Source organism: Berghia stephanieae, chromosome 2 (assembly GCF_034508935.2).
Source record: "Berghia stephanieae isolate SIO BIC M18660-M18661 chromosome 2, UCSD_Bste_1.3, whole genome shotgun sequence".
In the NCBI taxonomy this organism is placed as follows: Eukaryota; Metazoa; Mollusca; class Gastropoda; order Nudibranchia; family Aeolidiidae; genus Berghia; species Berghia stephanieae.
This window is the reverse complement of record NC_088361.1, coordinates 31,726,996-31,754,239: the sequence shown is the minus strand read 5'-3', so window position 1 is coordinate 31,754,239 and position 27,244 is coordinate 31,726,996. Positions and strand designations below refer to the sequence as shown.

General features: G+C 35.5%; 1 protein-coding gene across 2 annotated transcripts; it reads right to left on the bottom strand.

The window, feature by feature from the left end:
- Positions 1 to 1,617: 1,617 nt before the first annotated feature.
- Positions 1,618 to 23,276, bottom strand: LOC144964712 (vesicular glutamate transporter 1-like). Of its 2 annotated transcripts, none has more exons than XM_078899251.1 (11): positions 22,126 to 23,276; positions 9,413 to 9,555; positions 8,567 to 8,681; positions 8,194 to 8,281; positions 7,604 to 7,690; positions 6,888 to 7,018; positions 6,104 to 6,256; positions 5,276 to 5,408; positions 4,538 to 4,648; positions 3,647 to 3,774; positions 1,618 to 3,004 (listed from the first exon to the last, which is right to left on the bottom strand). In XM_078899251.1, exons 1-11 carry the CDS (start codon positions 22,318 to 22,320, stop codon positions 2,729 to 2,731), a joined length of 1,560 nt encoding a protein of 519 aa, XP_078755377.1. In that variant the 5' UTR covers positions 22,321 to 23,276; the 3' UTR covers positions 1,618 to 2,728. The 2 variants fall into 2 exon arrangements, with proteins under 2 accessions (XP_078755377.1, XP_078755378.1); XM_078899252.1 differs by having other exon boundaries at positions 23,015 to 23,121.
- Positions 23,277 to 27,244: the final 3,968 nt, after the last annotated feature.

Sequence of the window (27,244 nt, the reverse complement as noted above, 5' to 3'; positions counted from 1 at the left end):
AATCAACAGCAATAACATCTTGTGTCAAATGGAAAATTGGAATCGGATTATTCCCCTTTGAATTTGAATTTCTCCGGAAAAGTGTTTATTTTTAAGTAGATAGGAGTAATCTTGTGAAGAAAGTGACTGAACTCAAATTTCGCGCATAAATGTTAACCTTAAGTTTTCCTGTTTATATATATATATATATACACGAGAATTACGACCGCTAAAAATCCACAATCTAAGACCAGTCATCTCTGCCACCAATATTAAATCGAACCCGAAACTTAAGGTGGTGATCCGAACTTAGGTTCTCTCGTGTCTCCTCTAAGCGTGTGAATCCTGGAATCTAGACCAGGAATGTCAAAACCCTCTAGAAGCTTTCGAAATGGGATTGTACAGAAGATTGTTAAAAATCAAATGGTCAGATAGAATAACAAAAGAAGTTTTGCCTAGAATAGGGGAAAATCATACCGATTGTGAAAACCATCAGAAAAAGGCAAATTGGCTTTCTTGGCCATGTATGGTGACGTGGGCACATTGAAAGCCTAACACTTAGTGGCTACATAGAAGGAAAAGTAGCTCGTCAGAGGTCGTCAGAGGTTGACGTTCCTGCCCAGTTTGAGTCTGTCAACAAGCAACATCCCTACAAACTCAGAGTACATGAAGGAGGCAGAGTATAGATCATCATGGAGGCATATTATGATAGGCAATGTGGATATAAGCGCAAGATAAGTAAGTACGATATCCGAGTAGGTTAATGGTATTCCATCTAGTAGCACCTTTTTATATCCTTTCAATTTTCCTAATTGTAGACATGGGTATTATAATACGATTTCGACCAAAATCGAAATCTTTTTTGACCCAATCAGACACCACCTGACGTGACCTAAACACCCCGTTTAGTTGTTGTTTTATTTTAATATTTTGTTTGTTTGTTTTTTGGGGGGTATTTCTTTTGGTTTGTTAGTTTGGGTTTTTTGTGGGGGTTTGTTTTGTTTTTTGTTTTTTGGGGGTTTTTTGGTGTATTTTTAGGGGGGGGGGGGTTCTTCTGATATCGGTCAGAAATCGTATGTTATACTCCTTTTGTTTCAGCAATTATACAACATTCAAGAAATTCAAGCTAGAGACGAATTTGACTCCAAAGCATTGTCATGTCTTTCCCATTACTCGTCTTGTTATGACTTCAGACCTTACCGTTATCACTAAGAGAGCAGTAACAGTGATGTGACTTGGTCATCAATTGTAACCTATCGCCTCAAAACGTATTATGTCGGGATGAATCAGAACACTTAAAGTTAATTTAGGATTAACATGATTTAAAAAACACAACCTTTGAGGGGGGGGGGGGGAGAGAAGTGGCCGAGTGATTCAAGCATTTCTCTGTGATCCGGAAGGTCCCGGGTTCGAGCTCCGCTTCCAGCACTTTCGTTATTTTCCTTGGGCAAGATTATTAACCCCAAATTGCCCACTTTAACCACATGGGTGATTCCTGTTGACGTCAGACATTCAGATTGATGGATTATCTATATTCCTTCGTGTAATGCCTAGGCAACGGTATCTTATGATGCTGTGACGGAAGGGCGTAATTTAAAATAATTTTCATTTTTTTTGTAATTTTAATAATATAAGTACTTGTTTTCATCTCCATTTTAATGAAAAGAAATAAATTCCAAATGTCATATTTGTATCTTTAACTTGAGATTCCAGGAACTAGCTGGTCCCGTCATAACATCGCTTTGAGATGTGGGTTACCATTACACCCTAATTACGACCCTGTAATAGGTTTAAAATAGTGTATGACATACAATTGTGAGTCCGGATAACGCAATTAGTAGAGTACTCTACCCAGGAGCAAAAGGACAGGTTTTGTTCCAGGCCAGAATCCAGATATATTTTTATTCGGTCCCCTATGTCTATACATCAATAATTGTGTAATCCTGTCCTTAGGGTCAGTCAGTTAGTAATAGACTAGCGTCGAAGGGATAACAAGCAATTATTACTGTCAGTTTTGATACACTAATACTCAATCAGCCTTATGGCCTTAAGAGCTACAAGACTAATTCTACAGGCCACCTTTAAGGGTTAAATTAGATTTAGATATGTTTTAAATTAGTTTCTGAAAATAGAAATACAATTATGTAGAGGATATCCATAGCAAACTCCGTGCTTAATGAGCTTTACAATTTTTAAAATACTCTGGTGGTGGAACAGCATGCAGTAAGACATGTAGCCTATTAGGCGCTAGTACGACTTCTGAAAAAAAAATAGTCTATACATTACGATGCGGGATAAAAAACAGGAGCAAGATGGTTTTCAGAAGGGCATAACATCTTACTTGATGTCCAATTGCTGACTCGAACGCTCGGACCTAGCTTAAGTTGAATTGTGAGTCCTCTATACCTATGAATATACAGGGTGTATTTCCTAAATCTCATCATACTCTATAAACCTCACAAGTATTCAAACAATTCCACGGAGACTATAGGATACCAAATTTCCATTTCATTAAATACAAGTTATCTGTCCATTTTGTACTAGTATTCATATCTGTCACTGCCTATGTCTAGGTACTCATTCACACCAAAGTCTGGTGAGCTAATAATAAGTGTAAAGTGGCATACCCAATGACATAACACTGGGGCAAAGGTTTGATATCATTGCCACCCAGTCAGCTATTGACGAAGCTAAAAGTCGTTTGAATTTGATACAAGACAGGTCACCGTTGACACAGTTATATAGATATCTAATAGATGCTTCTTCTTCTTTCTCGGTTTCCTGACGAGTCGTCTAAGATTGTGTCGTACTGGATATTTTTAGAATCCTGGGTTGACATTGATTCGTTAAACGCTCCGTTCTCCTCAGTGGCAGATGAGATGGTTGGTACCATGGGCTTCATGATCGTCTTTGGCTCCAGCGCCCAGGACTGGATATTTCCAGAGGCAAATATCAGGTAGAACACAACTCCTCCTAGATGAAGGCTACCAGTTATAATAAACATGTGTTGCCAGTCTTCTAAACTCTGATGAGGAAGAAAAGAAAATGAATGAGAACATAAAGGAATGAATGAAGATTAACATTATATAAAGTATATCATCTCTTTCATCTTATTCATTTCGTTTACAAACTTTTAAGCAACCTCCGTTATTTTTTATATTTATATTTTACAATTGGAAGACGAGAAGATTATTTCGAATGGGGTGCCACCTATTGCTGACATATGGTCAAGTCTAATTCTCGATTTTGTTTTTCTTCAATACATGATTTCTGATAATAGAAGTGAGATTTAACTTCGGTGATACAGGAAGCAGAATGAAGAGTGTGGTGATCTGCATGCAAAATAAACAAATCGAAAAAATGTGAGGTTTCCTTTGGACTTAAAAGCTTACTTTTGCCTTTAACTACTCCTGCAGGCACAGCTTCTAATCTAAATTCCTAGGATTTTGTTAAGTTATATACAAGACAACAGAGACCATCATCATACTCACACCGCTACCATTAAAACTACCATCACCATCATCATAATCATCGTCACCAACACGATCACCATCACCATCATCATCATAATCATCATCATAATCATCATCATCATCATCATCATCATCATCATCATCATCATCATCATCATCATCATAACCATCATCATTACAATCCACCCACTTACATGACTATGACCAGGTAATTGTGAGGCAAGGACCTCACTGAAGACCGACCCAATCATCCCAGTACGGGCTAAACCTGTCAGAGCCCCAACATACTGGGGTGCCAGATCCAATGGATTAGTCTGGAACCCTGGAAATAGATAAAAAGATGGGAAAACAATAAGAGCTAGGAGACTCACGAAGCGTAGCTTGCCGCGATAAATGGAAGCGAAAAGGGGGGGGGGGGGGGGGGGAGATATCATCAGATCTGCAAACCGTAATTTATGTTAATTTCCGTATTGTTATTATTATCATTATTGTTACTATCATTATCGGCATCATCATCATCATCATCATCATCATCATCATCATCATCATCATCATCATCATCAGCATCATCATCATCATCATCATCATCATCATCATCATCATTATCAGCATCAGCATCATCATCATCATCATCATCATCATCATCACCATCATCATCATCATCATCATCATCATCATCATCATCATCATCATCATCATCATCATCATCATCATCCTCGTCATCACCAAAATCAGCATCATCAGCACCATAACTATTATTATCATCATTCTTATCACTATTATTATCATCATCATCATCATCATCATCATCATCATCATCATCATCATCATCATCATCGTCATTATTATTATTATTATTATTATTATTATTATCACTATCATCATCATCATCATCATCATCATCATCATCATCATCATCATCATCATCATCATCATCATCGCATCATCATTAGCATAATTATTATCATTATTCGTATCATCATTTCTATTATCATCATCGTTAATTTTTTTTTAAATTAGGATCTGAAACGCAAATTATCAGTTTTCATTATTGTCATCAATAGTTAGTTCCATCCTTCATCTACCTGATATAGCGAAAGCACTGAAGGCCACGCCCACACACAGTAAAACAAAGGCATGGATGTGATTATCCACAAAGCCAATTGCCAGGAAACATGCTCCTTGAACTCCATAACCTGTGCGGAAAAGTAAAAATGGGTTTGTTATAGAAGGACCAACGTTGACGTCACTCAGTTATTTATCATTATTTTTAGACAACCATTTTAATGATGAGTTCGCACTAAATTATACCAAATCAGACTATAACTGCTCAAGGTTGCACATAGTTTTGTGTGTTGGGATGGCGGATGTTGTGAGTATTTTAGCTAAACCCACAACATCAATAGAAGCAACACATTATTTTTAAATACATGACGCGATGACGTTTCATCTGTTAGCTTGTGGACTAAGCCATTGTATACAAGTTGTACACATTACATTGACTCTTTTTTTAGAGAAAGGTCAATATCAAAATGCACGTTTTTCATATGTGAATGAGTATCTCGCAACAAGCAGGGAATGATATTGTAGGAGTGTTAGTACAAACAGGAAGTCTAACTGGGGACTGGAACTGTATGACATTAAATGGAAACATAGTTCCTTACGGCAAGCTTGGGGGAAAATAAAACATTGTGAAGTGCATTGAGCTTGATTAATCGCTGAAAGTGAGTTATATAGATGTATGTGATTATAGATATCTATACTAAGTTCAGCTGAGCTTTCATATGAATCATAGAAGCTAGAAAAATGTATAACTTGTTTACCTGAAAATTGGGCAAGTTTTCTGACTTTGGTGAGGCTCATGACGTTCTTTTTGGTGAGCGTGTCAAAGATAAAGGAGCCAGGTATCATGAATAACGCCATAAAGATGTGAGGGATGGCGGCAAATAAACCAATCTGGAATCACATTATGATTTTTGCATCGTGAATAGAGAAAACAGCTGTTTTATTATAAAGAAACGTTTTAAAAAATTAATTTGACTAGAGCACTTTTAATACCTATTGTATCAATAGATTAAGATGACCAATGACTTGTTTCAATGTGTTAAGTTTAAGATTTTGTTTGAGAACTTTCCGACAAGTTGATGGTCAGTTTAATCATAAGTTTAGAATGTTTAATAAGCTGTGAGGTTCATTTTAAAAAATCATATCAGTAATAAAACTTTCTACCCAAAATAAATGCGTATTTCGATAGTAAAATAGTTTATCCCGATATAATTTTAGAAATCACAAAAAAATAAAGCATCTATATGGCGCAATATCCACTAAACGTGCTCAAAGCGTTTAACAAGTGGTCCCTAGCCAACAACACTTAACAGGTCGGACGAGAACTGAGGCCTGTTAGGCGATATTACAAGTGTGTGCGACAGAGACAACGCTGGGTTTAACGGCAAGATAATTATTCAAAACCTGAGTACGGTGAGATAATGTAAGGAAAGATCCTTTTCAGAGGACTCAACTAATCGTCGCTCAGAGCGAAACTCGAACCCTGGACCTTCCGGTCCGAAGGCGAGTGTCATTTCACAAGACCATATCCGTTTTAAGACGGCTCGTTACAAATGTTATCTTCTGATCAGAGATGGGAACCTTACCGATGCTGTACTCATATGAAGGTAGACATCCTTGAAGTATTGCTGAACCTCTGTGATAAGCATGGCAAAGATGAGATTCCTACAGAACGATGCCACCCATACGGCTATCATTGGAAGAGATGTGAAGATCTTACACCATGGGACAGATCGGAACTGGGTGGAAGAATTATATCAAAATGATGATGATGATGATGATGATGATGAGGATGATGATGATGATGATGATGATAGTGATGATGATGATGATGATGATGATGATGATGATGATGATGATGATGATGATGATGATGATGGTGGTGGTGATGGTGGTGATGATGATCATGGTGGTTATGGTGGTGATGATGATGATGATGATGATGATGATGATGATGATGATGATGATGATGATGACGATGATGATGATGATGACGATGGTGATGGAAATGATCATAGATAAATTGGCAAATAACTAGAAAAAGCAATAAATGAATTAAATAAAAGAAACGATTATTACTAAGTATATAAAAGAATAGATAGGTGAATCATTCATTATAAAAAATCAACAAATAAAACCCTACGTCTTCACTGTTACGGCTCATTTTGAGTGTCAAAAAGGAATCTTCATTACAGCCGAATCATAGCGCTGGAAAATAACCAATAAGGGCTAAGCTTTCAACAAGATACCGGCCGAGGGTGTCCGAACCCGGGTCCACTGGGCATTTTGCCGGACTAAAATAAGAGACACGCTCAGTGACAAATTATGTTTTCCCTGATAGATTGTGAGAGATTTGAGTTGTGTTCTTACTGAATGCTGAGTTGCAACCGGTGTCTGGTGGGGCTGAATGAGGTTGGTATTTTCGTTGACTACGTAAGATCTTCTTGGGTTTTTGTCGATCAGCACTAGCCACAACACACTGCAGGCAGCTCCCACCGCACCTGGGGAGGACAAGAAAGTCAATCATAAAAATCTTGAGGACATATCTGGCAGCCCATTTAAAAAATGGCACTCAAGACCATTTAATATAAGGGGTATTCAGATCTACATGGCGCATTTCAACCATCATTATACTTGTTCTTGTTGTTTTTATTTTTCCTAATTATCATTATTATTGTTATTATTATTATTATTATTATTATTATTATTATTATTATTATTATTATTATTATTATTATTATTATTATTATTATTATTATTATTATTATTATTATTATTATTATTATTATTATTATTTTCATTGTTATTATTGTTATTATCATTAGTAGTAGTAGTAGTAGTAGTAGTAGTAGTAGTAGTAGTAGTAGTAGTAGTAGTAGTAGTAGTAGTAGTAGTAGTAGTAGTAGTAGTAGTGTATCGAATAGTTTATTTTTATTATCATCATCATCATCATCATCAAATTCCTCCACATCATCATAATTGTCGTCACCATCAGTATTGTTGCCATCATCGTATTTATTCACGCCGTTGTCATTGTGTTCGACTATTTTTACATTTATAAAACTAATTCAAGGGCAATAACTCACCATAAATGTACATGATGCTATCCCAACTGACATAGCAAGTTGTCGCCCCTGTTGTAATCATCGCTACGGCCGGACTCAAGTAAGCACCTATTATAATATATGGCAAAATGAAAAAAGGACATTTTCATCATCATCATCATCATCATCATCATCATCATCATCATCATCATCATCATCATCATCATCATCATCATCATCGCCATCATCATCACCAACCTCATTATCATACTCATTATCATCATCGTCATCGTCACCATCATCATCATCACCATTACCAACGTCTCCTTCCATACCATCATTGTAATCACCATCATCAACGTAACCACCATCATCGCTATGTAACTTAATCTTTGTTCAGATGTGAATAACTGATTGTTTAGTATAATTGATTGAAATGATGAAAAAGTAATAATGTATCGCAACAAAAGCCATCGTAGCATGCAATTGTTATCCCGTTCAAGGCATACAACTATCAATAACTGTGGTTCCATAAGCCATTGTCTGTAAAAGACTATATTTAGTATATGTCATAATTCCACGTATTAAATGACTTGTTTTTTGTTTTGTTTTTTATAATACTGTGTAATTACCAGCATATGCGATATTGATAAGGCGGGCTCGTTCCGTCTTGGCAGCGACACTTGATATGAAGGCATTCATTGCTGGAACAGCGATAGCCTGAAATAAAATATGAACGTATAAATGTGTGATTTAATGTATTTATGGGTAAATACCATAATTTTATTACTCTGTGGCTTTAGCCTGGTCAATGACAAAGATGATGATGATGATGATGATGATGATGATGATGATGATGATGATGATGATGATGATGATGATGATGATGATGATGATGATGATGATGATGGGGGTGATGATGATGATGATGATGATGATGATGATGAGGAGGAGGAGGAGGAGGAGGAGGAGGAGGAGGATGAGGAGGGGGAGTACATATCTCACCTCAACGATGCCTTGCAAGGCTCTAATCACAAAGACCAATGCCTCCGGTCCCTTCGATGCCTCTGGTAAAATCAGAAACAGGACGCTCGTGGTCAGAATAGTAGTTCCAAATATCCTGTATGGAATGAAATCGGGTTGTATTGATATGTGATTCAGAACATATGTCTGGTATTGTATTAAAATAAGGTGAATTTAGAAAATTGAGTATAAAGCAAACATGATAAGAATAGGAAATAAAAGTCTTCAAAAACAAACATCACGCTTTGTGGCCTGGTCGTCGAATGGTATGACACTCGGCAGACCACTCGACTCAAACACGCAAAAAAAACCCCAACAAAACCGAGATCGATCCGGGTGAAGTCGGAATTTTTTTCTGACCCTACTATCCACCCAGCAGTTATTGGGTAGTTGGGTCTTGCTAAATCTGGCGGATAGTACTTTTCGATAGACTTGCGTCCTACTGTCCAAAGTCCGTTTCAATCGATAGAAACCGGGATAAAATCCCACTCCATGGCCCTGAATGCTCTGAAGGACTATTTTTAATGCGACAGAAACCGGAATAAACCCCAACTTCTCATTCCCATGGTTGCTTGTATTCTGTCTTTTGTATTATTGTCAAAGGGCAGCTGTGATTTTCTGGCTCTTTAAATGTTGATGTTTTGGAGGGTTCAATATTTCGTGGACTTATTTTTACCAGATTTCTAGTCCAAATTATTTGCGAATGTTGTGACAAACATTCTATGAAAAAAAAAATTGAAATTGTGATACAATCAATATTTTAGCAAGTAGTTGATCATAATAATTTATATAAAAGATTCAAAGAATTGAACATGAGTGATTACTAACCATTTGGGCGAGAATCGAACAGCCAACATTCCGGCAGGCATGGAGGCCACCAACTGACCCGCAAAGAAGGCTGCGTGAAATAGGAAAGTGGTAGAGCCTGACCAGTTGACCCGTCGGTCATTGCTCGTATTGTGGGTTGTACACTGTATGAATGGAGATTGATGGTGGTGGTTGCAGTGATGGTGATAATGATGATGATGATGATGATGATGATGATGATGATGATGATAATGATGATGATGATGATGATGATGATGATGATGATGATGATGATGATGATGATGATGATGATGTAGTGTAGTGATTTATTTCAAATCCCTCCTAACTCTCTCGGGATTTTGAATAAATCAATACATATTTTCTCACAGTGTCGCCCCATACTTTTATGGTTTTAGCATAATAAATGTTATCATCTACTGTAATTACGAAAACGCCCAAGTATGACACTGAATAAATTAACGGCCAACCGAGGGACAAGAGTAGCCATATGCCGCAATATGCCTGCATAATTAATCGACTGATCCGGCCAATCAAAGCCGGCAGAAAAAATCATCCTAGGATTACACAATTTATTACCTGACGGACCAGCCATGACTAACATACGCGGAATATGATTGAATTCGACCAAATGACCAGTAAAATTCTGGCACCAACAAATCCAGGAACATCATTGGTTTCTGGGATTGACTAAACTCCGGTCATATTTCTATATAAGCAAAGACTCAACTAAATTCGGCCTTTTTCTCTGATTCCATCTCTCAATCACCACCAACATGTTATTATAGTGACCACCTTGAAATTCTATTTAGCGGGAAACATTGTGTGGCCAAGGGTATGAATAAATATATCAATCTTATAGCTGTGGACTTAAATTTAAATTGTGTTATGAGGAGGAGGAGGAGGAGGAGGAGGAGGAGGAGGAGGAGGAGGAGGAGGAGGAGGAGGAGGAGGAAGACAATGTAATGGTGATGGTGATGAGTGTGGTGGAGTTGGTGGTCGTGTATTACTTGTGGCGATTGTGGTTGATGGAGTCGTCGCAAACGGATAAAAATGACATCTTCCCAACGACTTTGTTGATAATTAGGTTAATAGTGATAAACTGATATCACGACAGAGATAAAACGCAACATTTTTAATTATTTCTGTATAATTCCCAGAGACACAGGTGTGCCACATTATTTTAAAAAAAAAACAACAAAAAAACAAAAAAACAAACAAACAAACAAGAAAACATTAAACGATCCTATTTTTTCATCCTTCATCCTGCTCAGATTGTTTTCACTGTGATATTTTGAAAGAAGACATTTTTCTGTAAATAAATCCATCAATGATTTTAGGAAAGTTCTCTATTATTTTAAAGATTGAAATACTATACGCTCTGGGGGTGGAAGGGGGGGGGGATAATTTGTCTGTTAGGGTACGTCTCTCTTTTGTGACCCTTCGTCTCAAAACGGTATTATGTAAGGTTGAGTCCGACTCCGTAAGTGAATTTTGAAATAAAATGATCTGAATTTCCAGTCTTTTCCAATACAGGAAGTGTTATTCTTTACCATATCATAGAGAAAGTAACCCCTTGTATCATATTTACGGCTATAAATCCATTTACAACACTTAATTCATTCCTACATAAGACCGCTTTGAAACAGTGGGTTACTTTTACTATTATTATTATTATTATTATTATTATTATTATTATTATTATTATTATTATTATTATTATTATTATTATTATTATTATTATTATTATTATTATTATTATTATTATTATTGTTATTATTATTATTATCATCGTCGTCATCATCATACTTTTGTTCTCCCATTTTATCTGATCACACTAATCTCAGGTCACCTTAACCGCCTATAATATTCCTTAATAGTTTACCATCGTACAAGGACAAAATACCGTATATTCACTTTGACTAGAAAGCGTTCACTCCATGTACTAATAATTTTGATATTATAAAGTTAGAATTTACTCTAAAAGATAAAAATTCCCTTTAATCATCCTCAGGCAAAAAATTCTTGAGGATCTATCCCGTGAAGAGACAGTGATTACCCAGGCGTTAGCCGCAGTGCCCCGCGGCAAATTGGGGGATAAAGATCAAGACAGTAAAACTCAATTTTCCAACCTAGTTGTTCCGACAGTGTACCAGAATGACGCGATGGATTACAAAATGATGGTATGGGTTTAGGTGAAATACAACATCCGCCAGCCGAATATAACGCTCCAAAACAAATAATTATGTGAAACTTTAAACGTTTATGTCTAGTCTGATTGGTACAATTTAGTGCGAACTAATCATTGAAATGGCTGTCTAAAAACAATAATAAAGAACTGAGTGAGTAACGTCAATTTCGCTCCTTCTATAGAGGAAAGTGTTTTGTCAGTGCAAGACAGCGTGAAAGTGTTGCCTCATCCCTGAATTGAAATAAGACAGACGATTTTAAAGACAGTTTTATCAATTATCTATGATTGTCTGTTTTTTTATCAGCCTTTATCTGAGCTATAACAATGATTGACTGATCAAAGCTAAGTTTAAATTATTATCTTCATTCAATTAATACAACCTCGATTACCGACAACCTACTCGAGAATAAGTTGAGTTTTCTGAAATTATAAATAGTATTGCATTTGATAAAATTGTCTTCATCCACATAGAAAAGTTTCCATAAAATGTGCTCAAAGAATTTTACAAAGGGCGCCAAGCCAACAGTAACATTCTAGATATAGTGCGGGGCATGCAGCCTCGAATGACGCTTGCTGAGAAATGTGTGATTCAGTCCTGGTCGATAAGTATAGCTGCTCTCTCCGCCATCCATGTTGTTAATTGTTTCCATTGGTCACGGTCCTGGAGTTTTGAGTTTTGAAGCTGTCAAGATCTTGTTGTGACTTTAGTACGGAGGGCACTGCAGTATCTCTGAACAGTGCTATGTTATAATTAATCTATTTCCGACACTTCAATAATATGTTGATAAAATACAAGTATAGTGCATTTTCCTAACTTTTGGCTTTAATTTGGAATAAGGAATCTTTATAACTCAATTTAAGGGTAGAAGGGGGGGGGGGGGGGGGATGTCCCAAAGAATAAATAAAGTGTTATCTATTTGAAGAGAACAAATGTTTTGCACGTTTGCTCGAAATCAATTAATTTCATATTTACAGTATTGAGATATCAACAAAGATATCACATTCTACAAATATCGTCTTGTTCTACTCTGCTGTACTCTGGGAAAACCCCCGTTGTTAATAGTTTGGCCAGAAGACTCGTCCTTCGAATGTCGATCAATGAAATGACCCTAGATGGATGACATGACATTTTTTTTTTTGACAAGATGAGGGTCAGTTTAATCGATCGACATTTGAGCGACAAGTTTCAGACTAAGATGTTAAAAATATATATTTACAGTAAGACAGTGATGTCAGCCGTGGCCTTCGTGAACTCTAGTATAACGAAGGCCACGTGTCAGCACGCCTAGAATACTATAGAATACTGTAAGACTTTGAAATCTTGTTCAGACATTATAAAAAGATAAAGCAAATTATAGCTCTTGTCCTTATTTACTTAAACACAAAAGACTCGAACCTATTTTTTAAAATTTTCACATTTTAGACTTTTTGACCTAAAAAAAGATGGCTGGCCAAAATGGAAAAACGTTTTATGTCAAATAACGGCAGTTATAATGACTTTCGTTTTGGTCAGCATTACACAGGCTCTGTGGCACATCCAGGGTTGCCAGATTATTTTTCAACAAAATGCCAGGGGAAGACTCAAAAAATGCCAAAACACTCAAAAAAAATGCCAAAGTCTGTTGACTCCCACCCCCACTAAGAAAACTACTCACTTTTGATAGACAATTTACTATCATATCCTGGCGGCTTGCGTGTTTTCTTTTCTTTTTTTTTAAATTTTTTTTTTGAATTATACTAAATTTCCTTTTTGGGGTATTTTTTTACCTACTGACTACTAAGTGGAGTGCTAAACCACTACACCACGGTTGAGAAAGGGTGTCATTTGAAGTATAATATTCAAGAAAAGAAAATGCCAAATGAAAATGCCAAATGCCAAATGATTTTTCTAATGCCAAACGGTTTTAAAAAATGCCAGATTTTTGGAATCTGGCATTTAAAATGCCAAACTGGCAACCCTGGGCACATCACTGTCTTTGCGATGTGTTTGTTGACTAAATTATGTGTTTGTTGACCTCTTAACTCATTATGAGTCTATTTATAGCAGACCAATGAACTGGTGTAATTTAATATTCTATTTCACCAATCGTTGTGGGAGAAATAAAACCCGGAACTGTTGGGAAATTAGGATTTATTGCAACCATTGCGTTTCACACAAAATTATAGGTTGGACTTTCTCCAAAACTCAAGTAGTAGTTGAGGAGTAAAGTATATTTTCACGTGTCCGGCTTACATTTAGACGGTCGAGTGTTAATTACCAACGGTCAAATAAAAAAGAAAACTCTTAACAACGTAAGCTCATTGGAATGTAAAGAATTAATGATGAGACATGAGTCCATCCAATAGGATTCAACAGTGGTGACGTCACTGCCCTCGTAATGACGCACAGTAACTTAGTAACTGGTTCTAAACTATCGGAACACTGGCGGATGCCCTGATGAAATACTTCTCCGACGAGCATAAAAATGTATCCAGAGTAGTAGAAAAAACGTTATAAATCTGATCATGTTTTGACTTTTATACATTCTGATCTAATGGCATGTGAAAAAGTTCTAGCTAGTATGAAGAATAAAAAATACCGATTTTCTTTGTTTAGAACCAAGCTGCTCGTTGCTGGGCGGACTTGACATCAGACTATTGAATCCTATTCAACCCGACTTGTTTTTAGTACAATTTACAAGACAGATCATCCTAATTGTTATGGTTTCGTTTTTGTAATGGAAATACTTTCAGACCAATGCAAAGTAGCTGCTACGACAATGTTTGTTTGTTTTTAAAGCTCAAAATCATGAAACTCGGGATAGATTCATAATCATGGGATGCTGATTTTTTTTTTTTATATTGGGATGATTTATTTTAAAATCCTCATTATAACCCGGCACTATTACATTCAGACCTTTTCGTTATAAATTATCATCATTATTATTAATTAGTAGTAGTAGTAGTAGTAGTAGTAGTAGTAGTAGTAGTAGTAGTAGTAGTAGTAGTAGTAGTAGTAGTAGTAGTAGTAGTAGTAGTAGTAGTAGTAGTAGTAGTAGTAGTAGTAGTAGTTGTTGTTGTTGTTGTTGTTATTGTTGTTGTTGTAGTTGTAGTAGTAATAATAATAATAATAATAATAATAGTAGTAGTAGCAGTAGTAGGAGGAGGAGGAGGAGGAGGAGGAGTGGTGGTGGTGGTGGTAGTAGTAGTAGTAGTAGTAGTAGTAGTAGTAGTAGTAGTAGTAGTAGTAGTAGTAGTAGTAGTAATAGTAGTAGTAGTAGTAGTCGTAGTAGTAGTAGTCGTAGTAGTAGTGTAAGAGAGTAAGCCTATGCAAAAGGTTATCTAAGAAATTTGGTGCAAAACTGTCAATTATATATATCAGCAAATGGGTTTAGTGAGTACATAGTGCAGGCATATCAGTTAAGCTTGGTCAGTGCATGACACGTGTGGGCAGTTTTATGTCCAAGCTATTTGAGACGCATGACACGTGTGCGCAGTTTTATGTCCAGGTTACTTGAGACCGTTTGTGTCAAAGTTACTGGACAGGTTATCATGTTGAGTACTATTTAATCAATCATTCTTAAATTGGTTTAGGGGTGTTGAAACAGGTGAAAGGGGCATTTATCAAAATAATGTTATATCATAAAAGGCGGGGTTTAACATCAATATGTAGGAATTGACGTTTCAGGTTTGATTATGATTTGGTCTTACTCTTAGGGGTTGGATTATAGACTGACAGGGAACTGTCAATAACTGCAAGGGGGCGTGGAAACAATGGAACTGTGGGTAAAATTTTGATAGGGATAAAAGAGGATGTTTGGAGGAAAACGGGAGGATTCTGATTCTACTCGACCATGAGCTGCACACTTTAAACCTTTTGTGCTCACCATCATTTATTTGCTTTTACGGACTTAGAAATATTCCACGTATATTGAAAATGGTTACTTAGGCAAAATTGACTTTACATGTGGACTGATTTTACGGATTTGGAATTTATGAAACTGATTGAATTATGACCATGCTATTTGATTTGGATTTGGAATTTATCATGATTTGGATTTTGAATTTATCACAAACAAATAAAACTGTAAGAAATGAAACTTGGAATCTGGACTTTTATTTGAATGTCTTGATATTGTGCATTCAATTATCATCACCGGCCCTTGACCTCTTTCGTCATTATTAACATCTACAACACAACGCAAAGGATAATACTACCATCTATCAAAAACACCACTATACGATCACAAGCCATTACATATGTGTGCAACTACCCCACATTATGTATGTTATTTGGTGTCGTGACTCAGGATTCTTATATATGTTATTTGGTGGCGTGATACGAGGATGTAAAGATGTTATTATTTCGAACCATGGATACACAAGAAATGTATATTGTTGCAGTGTTAATATCTATTGAAGTTTTTGTGAGACTCGAATTTTGAAGTGAAAATTGTGAACAGATAGGAAAATATTTTTATTTGGAAAAGAAAATGAATATCAATATTGAAGGTGAAGTAGTATAATTTTTTGTAATGAAATGTTGAAAAAAATTATTGAAATTATAGATGATTCCTAAAATTCCGATAAAAGACGGTATTTAAAAAAAAAATTAAACGAAATAATATTGAAATTAAGAACCATAGATGGAACAAGAAAATATATTAAAAACTAAAAGCAATATATTATAGAACGGCAAAATAATAATAATAATAATAATAATAATAATAATAATAATAATAATAATAATAATAATAATAATAATAATAATAATATCATATTGATGCTATATGTATTTTAAATATTTAAAAAGAGGAGAGGGAGAGATGAAGAAAAATTGCAGAATTTAAATGAATATTTTAGTGCGTTTTATTTTTCAAAATAAATGAAAATGCGTTTACTTACAATCAAGCGTTTCGGAATAGATCTTCGAATATTAATTTGTACCGTTAATGGCAATGTTTTGTTAATATCAGTAACAAAGATGTGTCGATTTTTATTTCAATTTTGTATGTTACTGTTGGAATTACATAGACAGTTGGTCCATTATTTAATGTTGTTACGTTTTATTTTCTGTCAAAATGACTCAAGAAGACGATGGCAATAAAAACACGTAAATTCTAAGTTTTGATAATTGAAAAATGTCTTATGGTATTTATATTGTTATATTACAACATCATTGATTATATTTTTCTCCTGTCAATAGGGATGAATTGGTAGGTTGATATTGACTCTTTGAGATTCATGGGTTCATGACAAAGAGCAAAGTTTTATATCTGTTTGTTTTCTTGGTAATTAATGTGTGGTTAACGCAGCCAAGTAATCGACAACAGAGCTTATTTACTTGTGTAATGAGACATGGCGTTATAATAGATTACATAAGACATTTGGATTTTATCACTGGAAATTAAGTTGAAATGATTTATGCGGAATATGAGTCAATCGTTGTTTTGTTTAGTTTTGTTTTGAAACGCGTTTCATCGTGATTTTTAAAAGGAGACATATTCTCATAATAACGGAATAACGGACTTTTGGTTTAAAGTCGGAGAATTAAAAGCAGATAATATAAATACAATGACGGAGTATTAATTATTATGAAAGACTGATGTCTTGTAATGGGAGTTAAAATGTTATTACGGAAGAATAACAAAATATTAAAAATGCATTATCATGTCATGTGAGCTGATAATATTTGTGACACAAGTGGTTAACTTGTTAAGAATCAGCGAATTATAAGTAACCCATATGGTAAAATGCTGTATATGCATATTGGGTAAATAAGCGCAGTGATGTAAGACGCGGTAATTAAAGTGCACACGATTTAAATTACGAGACGCAGGAATGAGGCGTTCGGGAATATTTTATTTTGCGTTTGATTAAAGCGCATTGTTTAACACTATGAAATGATACAGAAGGCGGATAATTTTTATAAATACGATGCGCGTGGTTAAAGCGCACACATTTATCAATGCTATATTAAGAGGCGCGAGATTACATCGCAATGAGTTATATGAATATTATTATAAGCCGAGGGCAAAGGTGCGAGACATTGAATTTTTATTGAGCAGAGTGTATATTGTTTCTGCGAATATTTTGATTATCATCTTTTTCTCCTATCGATTTGCTGTTGTAATTGTAATCAATATTTACTGCGTGGTTTGAATTTAACATTTATATCATAAAATTTGTAACTGAGTTGAAGAAGAAGTTATGTTCAATTGTCAAATCTTAAGTGTGTAATCAGTCAGCAATAAATTGAAATGGTAGGAAGTGCTACGATAACACCAATAATAATGATAAAATAAACAAAATCATATTTCATTAAATTAGGGATTTTCTAAGGGGAATAATTCGAGTTAATCAAAGGCAGAAGTAGTGTTTGCACTAAAACATGATACAGTCATCACGAAAGAGGACACTTGCAACCATCAGTCATAACGGGAACGCTGATGACAACGACAGAGCCAACTCAAACACAGCCACAACAGAGGTCGGGAAATGTCCTAATCCCTTTGGTCTATCCACGGATACCTTGAAATGGAGTAACAATCTCGACAACCACTACGCCATTGATACGTCCAGAATCAACACAATCTACAGACTACAAATACACAGCAACCTCAATTACATCGTACCTTCCAACTTATACAAACTTGACAGAATTTATAAAATAATATCTGTATCAACACAGATTTCTTCCATGAACCATTTTATATTTACATTCTTTATTGAACAATTGGATTACTTGTATTTACTTCTACGACAACAATACCCAACGATGTACGATGTCAATAATTACATAAACGTTCAAGATACGATTGTTTTTACAAAAATGATGTCCAATTGTGAACAATACTACTTCCATCATATTCAGTGGTGAGCGTATTCAAATTTAAACTTATGTCAATATACAAGTGTGCAGCACCCATATCTACAACTTATAAACATTGAATATTATAATAACGCCTGTCTTAGTATCATTGTAAAAGATAAAGGCTATATATGTATATAAGACAATGCAGGAAAAAGTATCGCAAAACGCCACATGAGCGATTTCCTTGGATTCATTATCGTATGATATTCAACAACCTGCGTTCAAATAACGAAAATATTGTTGACCTTATTCGACCCTACTACATACACTACTAGACTACGTTATTGTTACATCATCTACCTGGTGTGTGGACTCACGTCACCCACCGGTACTCTACAGATTACATCATCTACCTGGTGTGGACTCACATGCCACCTCATCAAAACTCGATCAACAAACACAGACAATTACAACACACGACCTCTGTCGACTACTACACACGAACTCTTTGTCAACACATGGCTGAGTTCACAACTTTCTTTTGACTTGCTGGATAAGTCAAACTTCATTTAAATTCAAGATCTCGCACACAGTTAATCTTGAATTTTTACAATTTCATCTACAATGAGACTCAACGTATACACAAGACAACCACAAATATCTACGAGGAGAATCGACCCAGATGCCGGAGATGAATGGATTACAGCGACGTCACAAGACCAAGAAACAACCCAACAGGTTAAGCATACGTTTGCTACCTGTAGAGTCTTTTTTCGTCCCAATTCAAAAGACTCGAACAAATACAACACACTAATTGCAAAGTTGGTCACTTTAGTAACAGCCCACAATCACATACTATGTTAGATTTTACTTATTTAGTTATTTACACTGTACTAAATATGAATAAGTCGGACAGACTAATGACTGATTATTACAAACACTAAATATGTGATGTGAACAAGCCGGACAGACTATTGTTTGATTATTTATTCAACGCTAAATATTTGAATGTGAAGACATTATTGTGATAATTCTAAGACATTTACAGAGGGAAAAGTTTTTAATTAATTAACAATAAATAAAGTGAATTTATGACACTTGGGCTATTCAGTGACCATAACACACACAACAATGCAACACGTAGACTAGATACAATCACCTCAACTCTTATAGTTGATATATTTTTTTCATTACATGAAAACTCATTCTAAATGGAGACAATGACTTAATTAACAATTACTGAAAATTTTTACAGGATGACCATTCTCAAAACGAACGGATTACTGAGAAATGTGACCTCTGATGGATGACCACAAAGAACAATTTGATTTCAATGTAGTTGTAAACTACACCCTCATGACTTAAAAAGCTTAAAAACTGAAACATCAACAATGAACAATGAATGATAATAACTTCAACTTGAATTTTAAAATGATGATAATGTTATTATTATGATTTATTTTTAAATATTTTTTTTATTACTAATTGAAATATAATTCTTCGTATTTGAATCGAGATGTCTATAAAATATTATTTGTACCACATATTATAAGTTGGAATTAATGTAATAATGTTGTTTAAATGGAATCATACAATATAAGGGAATGTACAAGTTATTGGTTTTGAGATGACAGTAAATGAGTAAACATACATGGAAGCTGAGATTATCACCCATGTCGTATAGAGTGTGAATTTGAGATTGAATAAGACAACGTGAGAATATCACAAATGGAAATTGAACCATCCTTTTTCATGCAATAATATTTATGTGTGATGGAATATGACGAGAATTAAACACTTTTATTGCTATGAAGATGGAATTTAAGGTGAAAAGATAATTTTTCTTTGAACTTTTAATTAATTGATATTTTACGGTCGATGTTGTAATACCTTAAAAAGTTTAATCGATAAATATAAATGTTTTAATCAATTTTGGTGTTGGTAAATCTAAATTTTAATCTCTTTTTGATAGATTTGATGTTGTAATTTGAAAGAAAAAAGAATCTATAATCGATATATATCTATTTAGATGTTGTAATCAAATTTGATGTTTGTGAATTTAATACTTTAAAACCTATAATCGATATATATCTATCTAGATGTTGTAATCAAAATTGATGTTTGTGAATTTAATACTTTAAAACCTATAATCGATATATATGAATGTTGTAATCAACTTTGGTGTTTTTGAATTTAAAGTTTAAAGTTGTTAAATGTTTAACTGGTATAAGTATTTGTCATTTTAAAAATATAAGACTATTTCTTACATTTGTTTATTGCATTTTAGTTCGACATTAGATATATATTTAATCTCTTACTGTTATTTTTTTAATTGAAATTGTTTTAAGTCAATTTAAATTCTAAGAAAGGGGCGTATGTAAGAGAGTAAGCCTATGCAAAAGGTTATCTAAGAAATTTGGTGCAAAACTGTCAATTATATATATCAGCAAATGGGTTTAGTGAGTACATAGTGCAGGCATATCAGTTAAGCTTGGTCAGTGCATGACACGTGTGGGCAGTTTTATGTCCAAGCTATTTGAGACGCATGACACGTGTGCGCAGTTTTATGTCCAGGTTACTTGAGACCGTTTGTGTCAAAGTTACTGGACAGGTTATCATGTTGAGTACTATTTAATCAATCATTCTTAAATTGGTTTAGGGGTGTTGAAACAGGTGAAAGGGGCATTTATCAAAATAATGTTATATCATAAAAGGCGGGGTTTAACATCAATATGTAGGAATTGACGTTTCAGGTTTGATTATGATTTGGTCTTACTCTTAGGGGTTGGATTATAGACTGACAGGGAACTGTCAATAACTGCAAGGGGGCGTGGAAACAATGGAACTGTGGGTAAAATTTTGATAGGGATAAAAGAGGATGTTTGGAGGAAAACGGGAGGATTCTGATTCTACTCGACCATGAGCTGCACACTTTAAACCTTTTGTGCTCACCATCATTTATTTGCTTTTACGGACTTAGAAATATTCCACGTATATTGAAAATGGTTACTTAGGCAAAATTGACTTTACATGTGGACTGATTTTACGGATTTGGAATTTATGAAACTGATTGAATTATGACCATGCTATTTGATTTGGATTTGGAATTTATCATGATTTGGATTTTGAATTTATCACAAACAAATAAAACTGTAAGAAATGAAACTTGGAATCTGGACTTTTATTTGAATGTCTTGATATTGTGCATTCAATTATCATCACCGGCCCTTGACCTCTTTCGTCATTATTAACATCTACAACACAACGCAAAGGATAATACTACCATCTATCAAAAACACCACTATACGATCACAAGCCATTACATATGTGTGCAACTACCCCACAGTAGTAGTAGTAGTAGTAGTAGTAGTAGTAGTAGTAGTAGTAGTAGTAGTAGTAGGAGGAGGAGGAGGAGGAGGAGGAGGAGGAATGGTAGTAGTAATAGTAATAATAATAGTAGTAGTAGTAGTAGTAGTAGTAGTAGTAGTAGAAGTAGTAGTAGTAGTAGTAGTAGTAGTAGTAGTAGTAGTAGTAGTAGTAGTAGTAGTAGTAGTCGGAGGAAGAGGAGGAGGAGGAGGAGGAGGAGGAGGAGGAGAAGGAGGAGGAGAGGTGGTAGTAGTAGTAGTAGTAGTAGTAGTAGTAGTAGTAGTAGTAGTAGTAGTAGTAGTAGTAGTAGTAGTATTAGTAGTAGTAGTAGTAGTAGTAGTAGTAGTAGTAGTAGTCATTACTCACATGTGGAAAGATCGAATCTGACGAGCTATTTCCGTGGGTGGTCACAGCGTCATCGGATACGTTAAACTTTGTGATGTGAGTGACCACAAGAGCAAAACAGGTTCGATAGCCAACACTGACCAGCAGTAGAAGAAAGCTGAAGAACGCTATCATATAGCGATTAGATACACACGAATGACACCTTGGGAACGGCATTGCTTGGGTTTCTTTCTCAGAATTTGACAAAAATGATGATATTGATGTATAGATTGTGGCAGAGAATAATGCTATCCTATTTTCTCGAATTATGTCCCTTTAAGATGATGAGCATTCAGATATTTCTGATACTGGGAATATGTGCATACTATTATATCGAACTAAGCCTTTCAGCTCCCTAAAGTTTTTGCAAGTAAATTTCAGCAAAATAAATGAATGTGGATATGTAATTATGAAACTGATCTTAAATTATGAGATGTGTACTGTTTGAATTTGTATTGACGATAAAATTAAAACACAAATCTTTCACAGGTTTAATTTCAGTTTGTAGTTGAATTGAATGATTGTCCAATGAAATACGGGTAATATATTATGGTTAAGTATTGATTATTATGATTTTGTATTAATTACTGCCAAGCAACGAAAGTCGACGTTTTACAAAACAAAAACACGAAGCAATTGGTCTCCTTTAATAATGTCTTTTGAATCCATTGACTTTCAATGTCTTATAAAGTAAATTTCACACAATTTTTCCATATAAAACATTAACAAACTATCCTCAAGTCAGTCCAATATTATGTGGTGAGTTAAATTTTTTTTTTGTTTAGTTAATTAATAATTGTAAAAGGGAAACACTGCTCTATGATTGATTATGTATAAATGGCGGTGAGATTAAGTTAGTGAGAGTATTTACTTATATCACATCGACGATAAAACACGATTCGTTCACAGGTGCAATTCAGTTTTAATCTAAATTAAATGATAGCAATAATATCGTATGGTTTTTATACCGGTGTGCTAGGGAAAGATAACTAATGAAACAATTTCATCCTAGTTGACCAAGTGTCTATTTATAATATTCGCCAGTTGCCGGATCTAGTTACGAATCTGGGAAAGCGGAAGCTTTTAATTCAACGGAGAGCCCGTTTTCCTCGGGATCAACAGATAATGTGTTCGATGATTGAATCTATGTGTGTCTTTATGTCAGTCTGTTTAAGTACACACACACACACACACACACACACACACACACACAACACGTGTGTTGTATGCTAGAACCTTATGGGTGGGCAGTGTGAATGAACAACTAGTTCAGGATTTATTTTGGCTTCGGGAGCTCAGGTGAACGTTGTCTCGTCTTGCAACCAAAACCAATCGATGTTGGGCGTGGTCAATACGGGTGACAATTGATCGAAATGTGTACTTTTGAATTGAAATGCCTATAATTAATTATAATTTTTTTTTGTAATCCTTGACCCAGCGTTGAATCTTTGGGTTAGGCACTTAGCACGCATTACCCCAGTCGACTCTGGTGTGAATCAGAACCCGACCCGACGAAGTGATGGATAGTAGAGTGATTGTACAGTTCATATAAAGATTCCGGATTCATGATCCCCTTGGCTGTAGAAAACTGCTTATGTTAGATATGGCAGAAAGTATTTAATAAAAAGCCAGGATAAAAACCTATCCCCATAGGTCTCTTTGAATATCAGAGTTATGTCAATAGACTCACATTAGACTGGACAGACCATGGTTTGTATCCTAAGGCCTTTTAGCTCTCAAGACTTCGCCCAACAAATAGGGGCAGCGTGGCTGAGTGGTGCGGTCTTTGATTCTTACCCGAAAGGTACCAAGTTCGAATACCGGCTGCGCTGTATGGCCTTGAGCAAGTCAATTCGTCCTAGCTCAGTTTGCGGCGCTACACTGCGGCTGATGCCTGGGTTATTCCAGTCTTCCCTTGGAATAGACCCTAAAGACGAATTTCCCCTATGGAATGAATTTAGGGAATTTCATTAATTTATTTTTTAAATTATTTATTTGTCTCTCTGTCTCTTTTTTTTCTATCCCTCTTTCTCGTTCTCTCTTTCTCCCTCTTTCTCTCAATCTTTCTTTCTCTCTATCTTTCTCTGTTTCTTGTGGTTTGACACTCGCCTTCGGAACGGGATGCCCTGTGTTCGAATCCCGCTCTGAGCGGCGCATAGTTAAGTCCTTGGAAAAGGCTCTTTACTCACGTTCCCTCACCTTACACGGGTTTTAAATGAGTACCTGTCTGTTAACAGAGATGGTAAGTGTTGCTATTAGCTAGGGATCACTTGTAAAGCGTTTTGAGCACGTTTCGTGGGAATTGTACTATATGAATACTCAAAGTTTTCTTTTTTTTTCTCCTTTTCCTTCCCTCTCTCACTCTCACATATTATTTCTCTCTCTCTCTCTCTCTCTCTCTCTCTCTCTCTCTCTCTCTCTCTCTCTCTCTCTCTCTCTGTCTCTCTCTCTCTCTCTCTCAATTAATCTCTTATATATATATATATATATATATATATATATATATATATATATATATATATATATATATCCTTCTCTCTTTCTATAAAAAGCGGGGTCTCGTTATCTATCAGCTTAAGTGCGGCTATGTGGTCCAGTGGTATGACACTCGCTTTCGGATCGGAAGGTCCTGAGTTCGAGCTTCGCTCGGCGCATAGTTGAGCACCTGGCCGTTAACAGCCTTGTCTCTGTCCGAAAAAAAATTGTATTATCGCCTAACAGGCGTCGTGTCCCGTCCTAAATGTTAAGTGTTGCTGTTGGCCCGGGACACCTTGTAAAGCGCTTTGAGCACGTTTAGTGGATATTGCGCTATATAAAAGTTCCATTAAAACTTTATCCTCCTCCTGATATAAAATGGGTGAGACGGTTTATGACTGCAAATAAAGGGTGACGCATTCCTAGGTAATGATACACGTTGAGGACGGCGGTTGTGATGGTGGTGGTATTGGCGGTGATTGTGGTGGTGGAGTGTTAGAGAGTGTTTGAGTGTAAAAACGCGACACACACACACACACCCACCCACCCACACACACACACACATATATATATATATATATATATATATATATATATATATATATTATATGTATATGATATATATATATATATATATATATATGTATATTATATATATATATATATATATATATATATATATATATATATATATATATATATATATATATATATATATATATATAACTTCAACGCTTCAACCACTTCAACAAACAACAACAGACAACAAACCAAACTCATGTAACACACAGTCCTGACGATGGCTGATTAGGACTGAAACATCGATGTAGACTGACTCAAACATTGTGGTAAATCTTTTTAAAAATAATATATATATATGCCGAAAAGAACAATTTGGGTGATAGAATGGAAATTATTTTCATCGATATGGAAGGAATTTTTTTCCAGTTCAAGGAGATGAAAAACATTGTGGTTCGCTCTATGAATAAAGTCCTTCGACTATGTGAATACTGGCTAGGACAAAATGGCTTACTCGAGGCCACATGAACTCTCTACTTTTGGGTTGCCAGGCGAAAACCACTGCTTTGCCAAATTGCCCATCAAATATCAACAATATTATCATCATTATCATTTTTTACTTCCTGGAAGAAAACATTTCATTGTCCCAAGTTTTCCAAGTCCGTTATTTACCTGGACTTTGTAACTTGCGTCACTGATAAAGCTTGTAACATGCTGATAATTGTAATTGATAACACAAGTGGGAATTTGATGAGTTTTACATCGAGCCACTTGGGGTTTCTCCGTTCCAACGATGACGACGACAACCCTTCAGAATTATGTAGGACAAAACATTAAATCCTTGTACTTGATGAACAGACTATTACCAGAGAGAAAACTGTTTGCACTACAGTATTCTTTTTTTTTAACACACATTTTTAAAATTTGGCCAGAAAATTCCTCCTTCAAATAGGAGGAAAATTCGTTAGTGGATCGATTTGAAATGACACAAACGGTAAGGGACTAACGAATGTACACTTCTCCTTGTGATATTAATCATTCTTGCGACATTGGTCACAGGCTGTCCAGCTTGAAGATGACCAATGGCACGAGCATGTTATTATTAACTAAGTCGTGACATCGCATAGATTAATAGATGTCATTTTGCATTGTGTTTTCCTGCCTTGAAAATGTTTCAAGAAGACACGAATAGCAAAATAAATTAATCTACACACGTCCTGCTAAAATGTCATTTTAGCAAGTGCGCGACGTGGTGAGCGAATTTCAGGTCAAAAACAAAAACATCAACTATCGGTACACAGGTATGCTAATGGTAAACAACTCAGTGGAAAATCATTACGCCTACGCCAATGGATAAAAAAGTAACGACGATTTTAAATGTGATCGCAAGTATGTAATCGTGTACAAGAAAAAAACAAACGAGATTGCATGAAGAGGAGCTTGAACAACAGGATTTCAGTCCAGGTGTGTATGCTCTGGTTACAAGAGAATGCCTTAATTACTTAATTATTTGGTCCCCTCGCTGTCGAGACTTGTTTAAGATCATTTTAAGTTGGGAATAACATTGTATTCAAAAGGCCTGTGTATAAACCTCGGTCAAGTCATTTTAAGTTGGGGATAACATTGTATTCAAAAGGCCTGTGTATAAACCTCGGTCAAGTCCCACGAACTATTGCAAATTACGAAATGTGTTCACCTATCCATCCCCAACCCTTAGCCCCAGCCCACAGCCCCGCCCACACACCTACATACACACACACACACACACACACACACACATATATATATATATATGTGTGTGTGTGTGTGTGTGTGTGTTCGTGTGTGTGGGGGGGGGGGGAGGGCTGGGCTAAGGGTTGGGGATGGATAGGTGAACACATTTCGTAATTTGCAATAGTTCGTGGGATTTGACCTAGGTCTATACGCACGCGCCCCAGCCCATCCATTCACCAACACACTCACACGCACACACACACACATATATATTATATATATATATATATATATGCATATATATATATATATATATATATATATATATATATATATATATATATGTGTGTGTGTGTGTGTGTGTTCATGAGATATTTGTGTTCATGAAGCTATA

What these genes read in the sequence shown, in the direction of transcription:
- LOC144964712 (XM_078899251.1), bottom strand. Translation starts at nt 22,320, where the DNA reads ATGCCGTTCCCAAGGTGTCATTCGTGTGTATCTAATCGCTATATGATA. An exon ending in GTTCGATTCTCGCCCAAATG is followed by an intron (nt 8,682 to 9,412) that starts GTTAGTAATCAC and finishes CATTCCATACAG; the next exon opens with GATATTTGGAACTACTATTC. An exon ending in TATCAATATCGCATATGCTG is followed by an intron (nt 7,691 to 8,193) that starts GTAATTACACAG and finishes ATATTATAATAG; the next exon opens with GTGCTTACTTGAGTCCGGCC.